General features: G+C 35.0%; 1 protein-coding gene across 4 annotated transcripts in view; it reads left to right on the top strand.

Moving 5' to 3' along the window:
- CNTN6 (contactin 6) overlaps positions 1 to 15,366 on the top strand; it is a gene marked incomplete at both ends in the record, with an annotated part of 242,731 nt that overhangs the window by 149,044 nt on the left and 78,321 nt on the right. The window contains one exon of one of the 4 annotated variants that reach the window (XM_082638595.1): positions 1,736 to 1,838. The exons of the other annotated variants lie outside the window; for them this stretch is intronic. Within the exon in view, the coding sequence (XP_082494721.1) occupies positions 1,736 to 1,838 (103 nt within the window). The remainder of the gene's footprint in view (positions 1 to 1,735; positions 1,839 to 15,366) is intronic. 4 annotated transcript variants of the gene reach the window in all.

The following is a 15,366-nucleotide window of genomic DNA, read 5'->3' as shown; positions in this document are numbered from 1 at the left end:
TGGTCTCTGATGAGTTTTGTAGTTTAGTCAAGCCACAGCTGGTACAAGATTTAGAGAGTTAGAAAACCTAAGGAAGTCATTGAAGTAGAAAAATCCTCTAGTTGATTCTTTAATTACATATTCACAGTGGGAAATGTAAAGATGGAAAATCTGTTGATGCATTTTGTGATCAGATTCTGGACTTGAAATGTAACACTGCGTAGAGTTTTTCTCCTCTCTAAGGAGCTTAAGAAAAGCAGGAATACAATGGTAATGATGGCAAAAGAATCATGGAACTAGCTCCTTACAGGGAGTACTTATGACAGAGCTTTTATAATCACTAACCATTCAAATATATTTTCACAGTCTTAATTCAGAATTCAGCAACCACTAGATTTATTCATAAGTCCAATTTCTCCCCTTCAGTAAGTACTCTCTTCAAGATTGCAAGAACTCATGAGCCAATAATATGCATAGAAACGCTACCATATGTTCCTTTCTTCCCCCATCAACTCTTAGTTTCCTCTTTTCCTCTTCTTAATTCCTTCATTCTCCTCTATTCCTCTCCTCTATTCATCTCCTCTATTCTTTTCAACACATTTATGGTAAAAAATGACCAGAAGCATCTTACATAATATTAAAAAAACAAACAAACAAAAAACTCTTCTAAAAGTAGTCACTCAAGAAATATCAGATGTCAAAGAAATAGAAAACATAAAGTTCACCAGTTTAGTTGAATGAAGCAATACTCTTGACCTCCTCAACCATAGCCTCTTTGAATGTTTGGAATGATTAAGGTCTTAAAAATGAGGTATTTTCATTTTATATGTATTTTGTAAATTTTACTTTTTTGTGTACTTGCACTGGCCACAATAAATCACTTATGTTAGGAATGTATTATTCTGGTGTTTGGTAATATAAGTAAAAATAAAAGAAATTCAACATTTTTAAAGATGTTTTAAAGAAATTTAAACATTTTAAACAACAGTTTGTTGATGATTAAATTAATCAAGTTAATGAGGATAGCCTGGAGATAGAGATACATTTCTACTTTTTCCAACTCTTCTCGTAGATAGCATATTTACAATACCTTAGACTATTGTCTTAGTCTTATCTTAGCCCATATCCACAATTCCTTTTGAAAATTTTTAAATTATTAAAATAAATTTTTATAAGGGTACAGTAAACTCAATTAGCGGTAAAACCTTAATAAACCGACATAAGAATATTTATGTCTTTATTTGTCCCAACTACTTACTTCAAAGGTTTTGCTGCAAAAGTACTGATATTTTGGACTGAGGTGCTGTATCAGATCTATTACACAGTGTTAGCTAAAAACTTCTTTATTCCTAAGCAGATCTGGCCCATGAATTCTGTGAATGGGTGAAAGATCCAAGAAATCTCTAGAGAAGAAACTTGCTCGATAACTCAGAAGCATTTTAAAGTTGGGTATATTCAGTTCTTAACTGGAAATACTAATTCTTTTTAAGATGCTGTTGTGGAATATAGGGAAATTTGGAATGCCTCTATTCTGATACTTTGATATACCTTAAGTATTTCTTTTTTAGGGGAGAGAGGAACAAACTAATTCCTTAAATAGAATCATGAGGTTTCCTTGCCCTCTGTCACTCATTATAGTATAGAAAAATATTGTTAATTGAATGACAGAATAATCAGATTTTGGTAAATAAAGCATTTGCTTCATAGAAAACTTCTATTCTCTAGAAATGCTGCTAGCTCTTTTGGTATTTAACAGGTGTGATGGGGGAATATGAACCAAAGATTGAAGTGCATTTTCCTGAAACTATTCAAGCTGCAAAGGATTCATCTATAAAACTGGAATGCTTTGCCCTTGGAAAGTAAGGTTTTGTTTTTGTTTTTTTTTCCTGGTTGTTTTAATTAAAACAAACGAGTATTTTGGTATTCAAACGCTGCTCTAAGGTAAATTAGCAAATAGACTTTAAATGCTGGGCAGAAGTGGAACTTTCTGATTGGACTTTAAATAAACATGCCTAATACTCTGAAAGTGATTGGGGCAGCAATTTCCTCAAATGAGCTGATATTTACTTGAGTTTGAGCACAATGAAACCCGTTTAGGCAGCACATTGCAAAGGAATAAGTGAGCTTGTAAAAGACGGTGAGCAGGTCACTAAACTTTCGATGTATCCTTCACTCCATCTCATCCTACATCCAGAAATAAATTGCCTGGAGTGTCTCCTTGCTTAATTAATCAGCGACTCTTGTAAATGAAAAACCTGCACTGCTAGTGTCCAAAATAAGACTAATTAAAAGCCATTGTTCATAGTGGATAATTAGAATTGAGCCAAACCTGTCCTGGCAGTGGAGGCATTTTATTTTACTCAGATAGTGTTTATCAGCAGTAGGTTTGGAAAGCTTTGAAGCCAGCCAAATATCTGCATTTTTGCATGGAACATTGAGAACATTTCTTTGCTTTTTGGCAATATTCAAATTTTATTTTTATGCCCATAAACACCAGAATGAAGTAACAAAGTGATAGATAGATCAGATTTGCCATTTTAAAACATTGATGTACATATGAATTATCTGGGGGCACAGTTAAATTGAAATTCTGTAGATCTGGGGTGACATCTGATTGCTCCATATCTAACAGGCTCCGAGGTAATAGTGATTCTTCTTGTCTACAGAACATACTTTGAAGAGTAAAGGACTTGACTCTCACTACCACATTTAAGGGCTTACTTATAAATCCAGAGTCTATTTGTAATGTGGGCCTCACATTCAGAAATAGTGACTTACATTCCAAACTATGGAAAACATCCTTAAAAGTCTCCATCTTGTTATTAAGTAAATATACTGAGAAATCCAAATAATGCTGGTTACTAAATCTTCTAGGTTCCTTTCTATGTATGAAATCTTGTAGCTCTTTAAATTAAATTTCTCAGGTTATCCATTTTTCATATATTTAAGAGACCATATGTAATTTTTATACAATACTGGTCCCACAGTATTTGTCCAATAAATAATTGATTGATTAAATTATTCTTTAAAAAGTGACAAATTGAGGCTTTGTCCATTTTTGTTTGCCTGCCTTTTAAGACATGATGAACTTTCACCATTTTCAAGGTTTCTCAGAAAATAAAGTATACAAAAAACATAAAATGTCAGCAAAATACTTTGACAATTAGTTGATTTATTTTAAAAGAAAACCAATGAAAGATAGTATCTGAAAATAATATTAATAGTTTATTCTATCATGTCTGGCATCAGGAAATATGGATTCCTGTAACTTAAAAAATACTCATACAATAAATAACTGAAAAGGATTGAGGCTGGTTCTCAAGAATCTCATGTAAATAAATTTCATTTGTTAATCATTTATAACTAAGAATTTATATGACATACATAATCCTCATAATTATGCAGGGTACATAATATGTTTATTATGTATGAGTAAAATGAGGCTCAGATTGTATTAGTAACCTGTTCAATTTTATGCTTCTGATAAGAAAGAAAGGGCGATTCAGATTTAGACCCACCTGATTTGAAGTTCTGAACTTAGAAACTTTTGAGTAAATAGTTAAGATAACTGCTTTCCAAGTCAGAGGAGGCAGATTGAATTCCCAATTTTCTCAAGAGTTGTCTGACCATCAGCAAACATGTTGCTTAAGCTTTATGAATTTCCATATTCTCATCTAAAAAATGTTATAATGATACCTGTCTCCTGTGTTTGTTTTGAAGATGAGAGTGGATAATACATGTAAAAACATGGCAAGTCCAATGTGTATGTACAAAAAAAAAAACCCTGAATGATAAAGTATACATTCATTGTTAAGTTTATACCTAAAGGAACTACTGCACATGAAATAAAATTAAGGAAGAATGGGAAAATGATGAGAATTACTTAATTGTACTTCATAGAAAATTGTCAAGGAAATATTTGATTTAATGGAGTATGCTTAAAAACACTTTACCTGCCAAAATTAATGTTGAAATTATATTTATTAAATTATTAATATGGAATTGAAATGCCTAGGGGTTAAGATGGAAAGTCCAAAGCATCCACAGGGTCAAAGAGATAGTGTTAAAATGCCATGTATAAGAAACATATATTCTGTGTAACTGAAGTGCAGATCTAGTTCTCATTTCTTCAAATGAACAGAATGTGTATGAAAATGCTTTGTATACTTTGGAAAATATTATACAAATTTTAGCTACTAACAAAAAGAGTTTTTATATATGTTCGCCAATAGTTTTCAGAAAACAAGTTGCACTGTAGTTGAAACATTGCAAACATACTGAAGAAGCTTTCTAGTCCATTATAAAATTTGACATTTACCAAATACTTTACTGACTTTTTAAAATTTGCAACATTAACAAACATAAAAACAATGCACTCCCTAGACAATTAATTACATGATAGGCATAAATAACAATGTGAAAAGAACAAAATAAAACCACTTTTTAAATTATAAATCTCTATTTGCAGGTTTATTGCCAAGTATTTTACAAACTATTGAATGATAATTATAATCATGTTCTCTGACAGCTCTTTATAAAAATATTGCTGTTCAGCACTTGGTTTTGTTATTTTTTTTTTCCAAACGTTGGGACTGCTTCGTATAAGTCCTTTTAAATCTACTTGTTCACTTTCTGAGGTACTGCACTTCTCTGTAATAAGTTGGATAAACCCCAAACTGAAATAAGCTAATTGGTTCAGTGAGGAATAGAATCAAAGTTCTTTTTCTTATTAACAATGTTCCTAAACACTTTTGCTAACTACTGACTACTATTTATGCTATAAACTACACATTCATGAAACTAAGGTTTATATATTTTAGTTAATAAGAAAAAGGAGGGAAAGTAGGGAGGGAGGGAGTAAGGAAATCAGTAGGTGGATAGGTGAATAGGAAAGAGGAACAAAAAAAGAAAAAATAACACAGGTCAATGCCACATCTTATTTAGTTTTTTATTTTTAGGACCTACGACAGTTTCTGAAATACTGACTAGTTTTCATTAAATATTTGTGGAAGTACTTCCTAAGTAATTAGGAAATAATTCCCTTTATATTCTTTCTCTTGAATGGGTAGATTATTTTGGAATTTATCTTGCATGTTGTTCTCTGAGCTTCCTGGGTCTATGGTTTGGTGGCTGTCATTAATTTTGGAAGATTTCCAGTCATTGTTATTTCAAATATTTATTCTGTTCATTTCTCTCTTTGTTCTCCTTCTGGTATTCCCATTAGACATCTGTTGCACTGTTTGTAATCGCCCCCAGTTCTTGGATATTCCATTCTTTTGTTGTTGTTTGTTTCTTTTTTTTTTTTTCCTCTTCATATTTTAGTTTGGGAAGTTTCTATTGATATTTCTTCTAGTTCGCTTACTCTTTCCTTCATCACATTCAGCCCACTGGTGAGCCTATCAAAGGCATTTTCATTTGTATTATAGTATTTTTATGTCTATAATTTTATTTTTGAATTTTTGAACTTTATTTTTTTTATACAGCAGGTTCTTATTAGTTATCCATTTTATACATATTAGTGTATATATGTCAATCCCAATCTCCCAATTCATCACACCACCATCCCCCAGACCCTTTCTTAGAATCTCCTTTTTTTCTGCTACATTAATCATCTGTTCTTGCATGTTGTCTGCTTTTTCCATTAGAGCCCTTAACATATTAATCTTAGAAATTTTAAATTCCCAGTCTGATACTTTAAAAATATTTGCCATATTTGAGTCTGGTTCCAATGCTTGCTTTGTCTCTGCATTTGTAATTGTCAATGGGCCTTTTATACATTTTTTGTTGTTGCTGAAACCTAGATATGATGTAACAGGTAAAAAGAAGTGATTTTACACTAGATTTTGGTGTATATTTTTATGTTTATTTGGCAGGGAGTTAGGCTGTGTTTACTGTTTGCTGTAGTTGTGGTGTCAGAGGCTAAAATTTCCTCCATTGTTTTTGTTTTTCCTCTTGTCTTTGGGTTTCCCTAGAGACTCTTTCTTAATTAAAGACTGAGGTTTGCAGTTTCTTTACCTGTAACCCCCAGCTATTATTCAGGAGCCCTATTGATGGTATGAATGTCCTTGTTAGCTAATTCTATAATCTCTGTAATTTATGGATCTGTTTCTGTTGACTGCTTTTTCTTCTTATCATGATTCCTATTTTTTATGCTTTTTAGTTTATCTAGTAATTTAGATTGAATTAGAGACATGATAAATGTTATGTTATTGAATGCTGCATTGTGGTATATTTATTTCAAGTATTGGATTTTATTGATAGAAGTTATGATGAATCTCATCTTTCTATAGCTTATTATTAAGCTTCCTTGGGTAGATACAGAGTAGTTGTTAGTCTAAGGCTTGTTTACTACTAAGATGCATCTCCCAATTGAATGCTCTAAGTTTGCTAAGTCTCTCTTCTCAGGCTTGGTGGAACTCTAACATCTTCTAGCCCTGTTTGAGCTCTAAAATTTGTTCTTTGCCCAGCCTCATGTGACACTCTTACGTAGATTTTTGGAGCACTTTCTTTTTCTAGTCTCATCCTCTCTGATACCTTGCTTTGCAATCCCAGCCACTTCAGTCACCTGTGTCTCCTCAACTCAGGGATGCAGCCTTGTCCTATTTATGTTTTCTTCCTGATTCCATGTTCTCGAAAGGTCGAAAATCAGGGATGCCAATGGCTTACTTCATACATTTCCCCTCCTTTAGGGATCACAGTTTTGTGCTACCCATTGTTACATCTCTGGAATCAGGTTTGTTTCCCATTATATTTGTCCAGTTTTCTAATTGTTCCCAGCAGGGTAAATATAGTTCCAGTTAATCCAACATCTCCAAAACCCAGGTATTTTTGGGGTTTTTTTTGTTTTTTTTTGTTTTGTTTTTGCGGTACGCGGGCCTCTCACTGTTGTGGCCTCTCCTGTTGCGGAGCACAGGCTCCGGATGCGCAGGCTCAGCGGCCATGGCTCACGGGCCCAGCCGCTCTGCGGCATGTGGGATCTTCCCAGACCGGGGCACGAACCCGTGTCCCCTGCATCAGCAGGCGGACTCTCAACCACTGCGCCACCAGGGAAGCCCCCCAGGTATTTTTTAAGGCTAATTGTGAAGGTAAATAAGGGGAAGTTTAGAGAAATGAAATGACTTGATAAACGTAAGTTGTAAATCTGGGATTCAAATCTAAATATCACTGATTCTGACTTCAAAACTCATGCTCATAGCAGTTTGACATTTACATCAAATTATCCTTTTAATATACAAATTAATTCCCCATGTGCAGATGTAGTTAGCCCTCAGTTCTGTAAATGTTTTCCTTAAAAAAGGCCTGAAACATTTCAGCAAAATGGTAAAAAGATGTTATTTGGGGAATGAAATTATGGATGTATTTCCCATTTAGATTCTCTGTAATTACTAATAATTCAGCAAAAAAGTAAGTTCAATTTTATACATTAATTTTTTTAAAATAATTCAAAAGATAACCTTTTCAAAATCCAAGTTGCTTTTGAATGAGAAGAAAGAAGTGTTTCTAAAAGTCAATCAGGGCCATTGTGGAGCATACACCCCTCTGGTTTGTATGTGATGATGGTAATATCTACCGTTTATAAAAATCTGGGGTAGATAATTAGGGAGAGCACAGAAAACATGCCAATCAACCTAGGAGTCTGCTGCAATCATGCAGGCAGGGAGTATAGAGAGTGAGGTCTATAGAAGGCTGGCTAGAGTGTTTACTCATAGACCTTAACCATCTCAAACCACCACAGGCTAATGTGAGTATAGAATAATTAAGACAAAACTTCAGATACCTGCTTGAACTTTAATTACTATGACTTTGGGGACATGTAACTCACTTTCTATGTTGGAGTTTCACAGCTGACATGATCACAGCTTTCAACTCTCAGTTTTGTCTCATTTGTTTAACATGGCAGACTTAATTATCTAAGCTGCAAATTAATTGTATTGTGAAATACCTGAGAAACTCCTTGGATAGGTGCTATGCAAATGTAGTATGACTGACTTATAGATCTGTGTGTCTCCTCTCAAGAAGATATAGGCCTTTGCTCTTAGTAAAGAAGTTAAACTGATATCCCTCATAACTCTCCTACCACTCTTGTAAACAACCAAACACATTTACTTTTCTTTTCTTTTTTGTGTGTGAATCTTAATTTAGTAACTTTGCTGTCAGTGCTCTGGAATGTAAATAAAATTAGTCGCTGCACTAAATGTTCCTATGTGTTCTGGAGCCTTCACACAGAGGACTATATTTATGTATACATGTATATCTTATTTATTTTGTTCTAATTTATGAAGAAAAAGATACTCAGCTTGGCTATTAATGTCAAGCAATAAATCTGAAGTCTCACCAAGATGTTTTGATCTATTCCAGAACTTTCAGATGACAGAGCAGCTATTTGATTTTGCTTTTCTTTTTACACATATGGACATCATTGTATGTCATACCACAGAAAGGCTGCTCAAGACACTCAAGATGACAGTAGTATTTTAAAATCAAACGAGGTACATTCAAATTTTTCAGACTTTTAACACTTGGTTTAAAAAAAAAAGCCAGAGAGATATCTTAAAATTGTCCCATTTGAATGTCTAATAAGCAGTTTAGCTTTTTATTTTCCTCACTGAGTTGAATGGATAGAGGGCAGACTATTTTCCTAACAGCTTGTCCCGTTTGCCCCACAATGTATACTGAAGCCTACTCATTAGGTTCTCACTAACTGCTTTGCTTTTTTATCATGATCTTATATTGCTTGGCATAAAATAGTATGGTAAAGTCCATGCAACTCTGAGAACTGACAAATGTTCAAGCCAATCTTTGAAAAATTGAAAGATAGTAACCCCTCAACAAAAACACAGTCACACACACACTCACCCTGGGGCTGAAAGATTTATCAGCAGATTTACTAACATTTCAAGGCAGCATTGTGTTCTGGAAAGAGTACAGACTTTGAATTCAAAGAGGTCAGGGTTTAAATTCTCAGATCCCCTGTCAATAGCTGGGCCGCTATGATCAGTTTTCTTATCTGTAAAACAAAGGTAAAAACTACATAGATGGATGGACAGATAGATAGACGACAGAGAGAATAGGATTGATGTAAGGACTGGAAATACTATTAAACTTCCCTACCAGAGTCCCTGGCTTACAATAGGCAATCCATAAATTATAACAATTTTATTAATTGTGGTCATTGTCAGTGCTGCTTTGGCTGAGGAGGTAAAAAGGAATACACAGGAGGGAGAGAAGGAGTTTCTGCATTCTATTTCTGTGCTAACACAATCCTCAAGGACTTGCTCAGAACAATGGATTTACCATTTCTAAATAACGTGTTTAATCTTTATAGGGATTATTGACATTCCCTCATTTATTTATTTGGCAAATTAAGCTCCAGTATCTATTAACTTAGCAAATATGCATTAAATACCTCATTCAATAATTAATTTCGGGCCTCCCTGGTGGCGCAGTGGTTGAGAGTCCGCCTGCCGATGCAGGGGATACGGGTTCGTGCCCCGGTCTGGGAGGATCCCATATGCCGCGGAGCGGCTGGGCCCGTGAGCCATGGCCGCTGAGCCTGCGCGTCCGGAGCCTGTGCTCCGCAACGGGAGAGGCCACAACAGTGAGAGGCCCGCGTACCGAAAAAAAAAAAAAAAAAAAAAAAAATTAATTCCTTTATTCCTTCACTTAGTCAGAAGGAATTCTCCTGGCAGCAGATGCTAGGCTAGGCCCTGGGGAAATAAAGATGATATAAAGGCCCCAGGGAGTTTGCAGGCTACTGAAAGTAGGATTGGTGTAACAATATGTGATCATACATTTTTCCTGGGATCTGCTCTTTCCTTACAAACTTTCAATGAAGGAAGATTCAAGGATAGTCACTCTGGGAGCTTTCCCGATTATCCTTTCCCCAGGTTACTCCTTGTTAAATTGAGACTGGAGACAGTCAGTCTCAATTCCTTTGGTAGAACTAATGATAGACTTATTGAAGGGGTCCTTCGTATCTCTTAGAAATAGAAGATTCTTGCTTCTTTTTCTCCCATTTCATCAATACTTTTTTTTTTCAAAATTAATACTTTTGAAATAACAGTTTTAGAACAGAAAAATTGAGCAGATGGTATAGTGAGATCCCATATAATGCCACACACAGTTTCCCCTATTATTAACATCTTACACTAAGATGGTGCATTTGTTACAATTAATGAACCAACATGAATACATTTTAATTAACTGAAGTCCCTAATTTACTCAAATTTCCTTGGTTTTTACCTGATGTCCTTTTTTTATTCCAAGATTCCATCCAACATACCACATTGAGTTTTCTTGTCTCCCTAGGCTCTTCTTGGCTGTAACAGTGACTCAGACTTTTGTTTTTGATAACCCTGACAGTTTTGAGGAGTGGTGGTCAGTTTTATTGTGGGATGGCCCTCTATCAGAATTTGTCTACTATTTTTCTTATAATTAGTCTGAGATTATGGGTCTTGGGTAAGAAGACTACAAAGGTAAGGTGCCATTTTCGCACATCATATTAAGGTTACTCTCTATCACAATGATCTATGGCTACTGATGCTGCCCTTCATCACCTGGCAGAAGCAGTTTTGTCAGGATTCTCCACCATAAATGTACTCATTTTTCTCTCTTTACATTTGAGTCTTTGGAAGGAGGTTAATATGTGCTGTCCACACCTAATGAGCAGGGAGTCATGCTACACCTCCTCTAATCTATGTAATTTATTTGGAATTCTTCCTCATGGGAGATTTTTCACTTCTCCCTCCTCATTTATTAATTTATCCAATCCTTTATTTATATCAGTATTGATTAGTAGATATTTATTTCACACTTTGGGTCATAATCCAATATTGCTTTATTTTGCTGCTCAAATTGTTTCAGCATATTCTTCTGTAAAATGCTTTAAAAATTTTTTTAAATGTACACTATGAATGTATCTCTGGGTCATTAAACAGTTTTCTGTACCCTCAATTGTAATGACAGTGGAGTATTCAGATGTATGTTTTCAGCCAGCCTCCTAATGGTGGACATTAGGTTTCCTTTAGTTTTGTTTTCATTTTTTGTTGTCATGAATAATGATGTAATGCATATTTTTGTGGCTATATTTTGCCCATCTCCATGTGAACTTCCTCAGTATATTTTTTTTAAATTAGAATTTTTGGATAACAGGAATATAAAAGCTAAGGTTTCAGATACGTGTTGCCAAATTCTCCTGAAGAACCACTGCAGAGGATCCACTTTCAAAGACCAGGACCCTAGGTTACAAGTTGGGTCTCTTTTGATCTTACACACATGCTGAATTCAATGTCAAACATTCCTTTCATTTTTTTCTATTTCAAAAACCAAAATTGGATTTTTACACTGCTGTTTCCATAACTAAATTAATTTAAAGGTTCTAAAAATCATCCAAGAAGAATATATATACTTCTGCAAGTGACTGTTCATCCTTTCCATTCCAGTCTATCACCACTTTTCTCAGGAGACCTACAGTTCTTACTTTTTAAGTAACTGGCAATTGCAGGAGAGAAAGATTTCAAATCCAAGTTGGAACTGAGCTGAAGGAAAAGAAGTTACTTCCTTTTTTCCAGCTGACCTTGGAACCCATCTCTAGAACCTTTATTGGAATTTGCAGGCATCTCAATATGTTAAAAAAAACTCTATGATTTCATCTTCTGGCCCTTGGACAAAGGAACTCTACCCACTGATTATAAAACATGTTAGCTCATTAGGTGAAGAATATATTTCTAAGTACACATTATACAGACTAAAAAGGTGATTCTCATGTTGTAGCTGGTTAGCTCATGCAGTAGCAGAAAAACATGGTGGTTTAGAGCTCACTATGGAAAGAGAGACTTTAGCTCAAAACTTTTCTTTGAAAACTTACTGTGTGATATTGGGCATGTTACTCAACCTATTCTAGTCCCAATCTCCTCATCTACAAAATGTTAATAGCAATAGTACTGTGTCTCATGGTATTATTATATGGTTTCAATGAAGCACTTAGCACAGTGCCTGGCATATAATGTGCTCAATAAATGTTAAATATATTAATAATAGAATGATTAAATATAACAAACCATATACAATGTCTCCTTTATATGAAAGTTTATGATTATGAGCAGAGCTAAGGTCAAGCCCTATAATTCTTTTTTTTTTTTTTTTTTTTTTTTTGCGGTATGCGGGCCTCTCACTGTTGTGGCCTCTCCCGTTGCGGAGCACAGGCTCCGGATGCGCAGGCCCAGCGGCCATGGCTCACGGGCCCAGCCGCTCCGCGGCATGTGGGATCCTCCCAGACCGGGGCACGAACCCGTATCCCCTGCATCGGCAGGCGGACTCTCAACCACTGCGCCACCAGGGAGGCCCTCCTATAATTCTTAAGGAGTTATAATTCTGAACATAATTCTGAAGGAACATGTGCCTCGAGAACCTACCTCAACCAAATTATCATTTTCTCTGCTGTAGTGCAACATAGCACTCATATGATTGGTGAAGTATTTATTTAGGGTTAATATTATGTATTAATAAAACATTATGGAGAAGCTGTCAATTAACTGCTAAGTGCAGTATCATTTTCGGCTCTACCACACCTTGAATTATAGGCTCCAGTTTTATGTTTCATGTGCGAATTATTACTCACATTGTGGAGTAGAAAATAGCAATAAAGTCTTAGGGACTCTTTGGATGATAGAACCTTCCTGTCCCTATGTGATGATCATGGTAATAAGGCAACTTAGTAAGCTTTATTATTGGTTCAAACTTTATATTTCAGAATGTATTCTCATAGTATATCCTCATTTTATCCTTTCAAGAAGACTTTTACATACCCATTGTTACCTCTAGTTATAAAGAGAAAGCTGAGGCTCAGAGATGTTAGGTAATTTGCACTCATTTACACAAAACTCACCTGTGTCCTTTTACTCTACATGTAAGTACTATTCTGCTACCACTGCTCTTACGTCCAAACCATCTGTGGCTTTTCAATTGGCTTCAGCTACTGTAGTGCCAAGTGTCAAATACCAGATAAATACATGCACATGATAACATTTTTCCCCCAAGGGAAACCTGGTATACACACTGACCAGTAGAACAGGATCATGACTACGTTTAGGTCACTCAGGAAAAAAAAAAAAAAAAAAAAAGATTTTCCTTTTTCCATAACAGTAAGATTGCTTTTCTACAGAACTCATGAATTTATCCATATTGTATCCCCATAGGACAATCTTATATTCCAAGCTCTTTGTATGAATATTTCAAGTTGAGGAAATGAAAGGAGCTAGCTGAACAGTCTGAGAATTTAACAAAGGCACTCCTTGCTGGTTCTGTTATTCTGCTTCCCTCTCTTCGATTAAAAATGGCCACTGACAGGATTTTCTGAAATGAGGTTCAAGTTAAGAATAATCCCAAATATAAGCATCTTAGGAAACAGGTTCTCTGTACCAGTTTCTAGTTAAAAACTTGGTATGGCCTGGATTTAAGCTGTGGATAATGAGATTTAAGAAATCCAGGGAAGAAATATAAGCTTTCTCAAATAGCACTAGTAATGAAAATTCTATTTATGGGCTAAAAGTATAGAACTGAAGCAGAGTTCGTACAAGAGTGTGAATAGCTTTAATTTAACTTCCAGTTCAGGTTGAACTAGGCCAGAGGGTTAACAAATGTATTCTCTGCCTCCAGATAAAATTAATGGGATGCTCACTCTGTAAAAGCATAATGACAAGAGAGTAAGGAATGAAAGTCCTTATTTATGGCAATGCTTATTTAAGAAGCACAATACCAGAGGGAGGGGCAAGAAAGAAAGAAAGAAAGAGAGGGAGAAAGAGAGAAAGAAAGGAAGGAAGGAAGGAAGGAAGGAAGGGAGAAAGGGGGGAGAGAAAGAAAGAGACAAAAAGAGGGAAAGAGTAAGCAGGAGGGAGGGAAGGAGGAAGAAAGAAACTTTGCTTTTATGATCTAGTAGTATTTTAGAACTCTGAGGACTCACATTTCAGGAAAATATAGAAACAAAATAAGAAAAGCCTTTTGCAAAGTTTTTTGAAATACACGGTTCATGAATGCCTCATCTATGGTCTGAGGAAACTTTGGATGAGAGAGTTGCTTCAAATTGATTTTCTTTATTGAGATTTGTATCCAAGCTGGATTTTGACACCATATTTGTGAAGATTAAAAAAAAAAAAAAAAAAGGAGTGGGGAGGAACTGGAACTGAAAGGGAAATGTTGCCAGAAATGGCTGATACCTGTAGTTAGGATGATGATGGCACCATGTATTTTAACTTAACTTTTAAATGACAGAGTTTCAAGACATTTAATAATAATCTCCATTCTGAAGACCCTTCAAAGATCTCCCTTGCTGCATGGCATTCTTCATATATTAATATATTAACTTTGCACTTTAAATAGATCACTTATTTTAAATTAAAATGAACTGCCAGAGAATATTACATCACTAATATCATCATCGTGGACAAACTAGGTAGATCCTAAATAGAATGCTAAAGCCACAGAAGGAGAAGGAGTCTACTAGTGCTAATAACTGAATGGGTGGCAACTCAGAGAATTGGAAGGTGGATCACAGTAAATTAGCCTGTACTGGAACTCTAAGTGGAAGAGAATTGGCAGGTAATAATTTAGCAGAAATTACCTGTCTAAACGTGAGTACCATTCCAAAAAGGTAATTAGGATTGTTAACAACTTCCAGCTGAGTATTTAACTTGACATAAGGACACCATCTGTCACAATCCTGGTATACAGTAAGCACTCAATTAATGGTTATTAATATTCAAAAATAAACGTTCAGCTTTCTTGCAACACATTTTTTTTCTCTTTGGAGAATGTTGTCTAATTCCTTTCCTCTCTACCGTAATGGCCCTAGATGATAAGCCAGGCTGAAAAAAAAAAAGTATTTTACAGCAAAGCATGTTATATCTCATCTGAGAGATCCCTGCGCTCATGAGGAGGAAATGAACATGACTGCTATGATCAGAGGCATTATCTCCTTACCAGCCAGTGTATTAAACAGGAAGAAGCAGGAAATTTACTTCTAGAGACATATGTGCATGCTTGTGTACCCATTTCGTTCACAGTATGGAGATTTGATTTTAGTTTATGTATGATTCATAAATCAATTTATGTCAAATGCCTAGTCATATGGAGTTCTTAAAGGAGAATAGAAAACATATAAATATAAGCTAGGAATCTGGCTTTTGAAATGATAACAGTAACATAATAATCTTAAATTATTTTTTAACTTGTCATTAACACAAAAAATATATTGTTTAAAGTGTTCTAGACAGTGTGTTAAACACATGAAATGTATTATATCATTTAATCTTCACTCTAATCCTGTGACTTACATACTAGTGTTAAGCCCTATCCTATATATGAGAATATTTATGTTATAAACATGCAATA

The sequence above is a fragment of the Mesoplodon mirus genome, assembly GCF_964341445.2.
Source record: "Mesoplodon mirus genome assembly, chromosome: 12".
NCBI lineage: Eukaryota > Metazoa > Chordata > Mammalia > Artiodactyla > Ziphiidae > Mesoplodon > Mesoplodon mirus.
The sequence above is the reverse complement of the archived record's forward strand: the minus strand, read 5'-3'. Positions and strand labels throughout refer to the sequence as shown.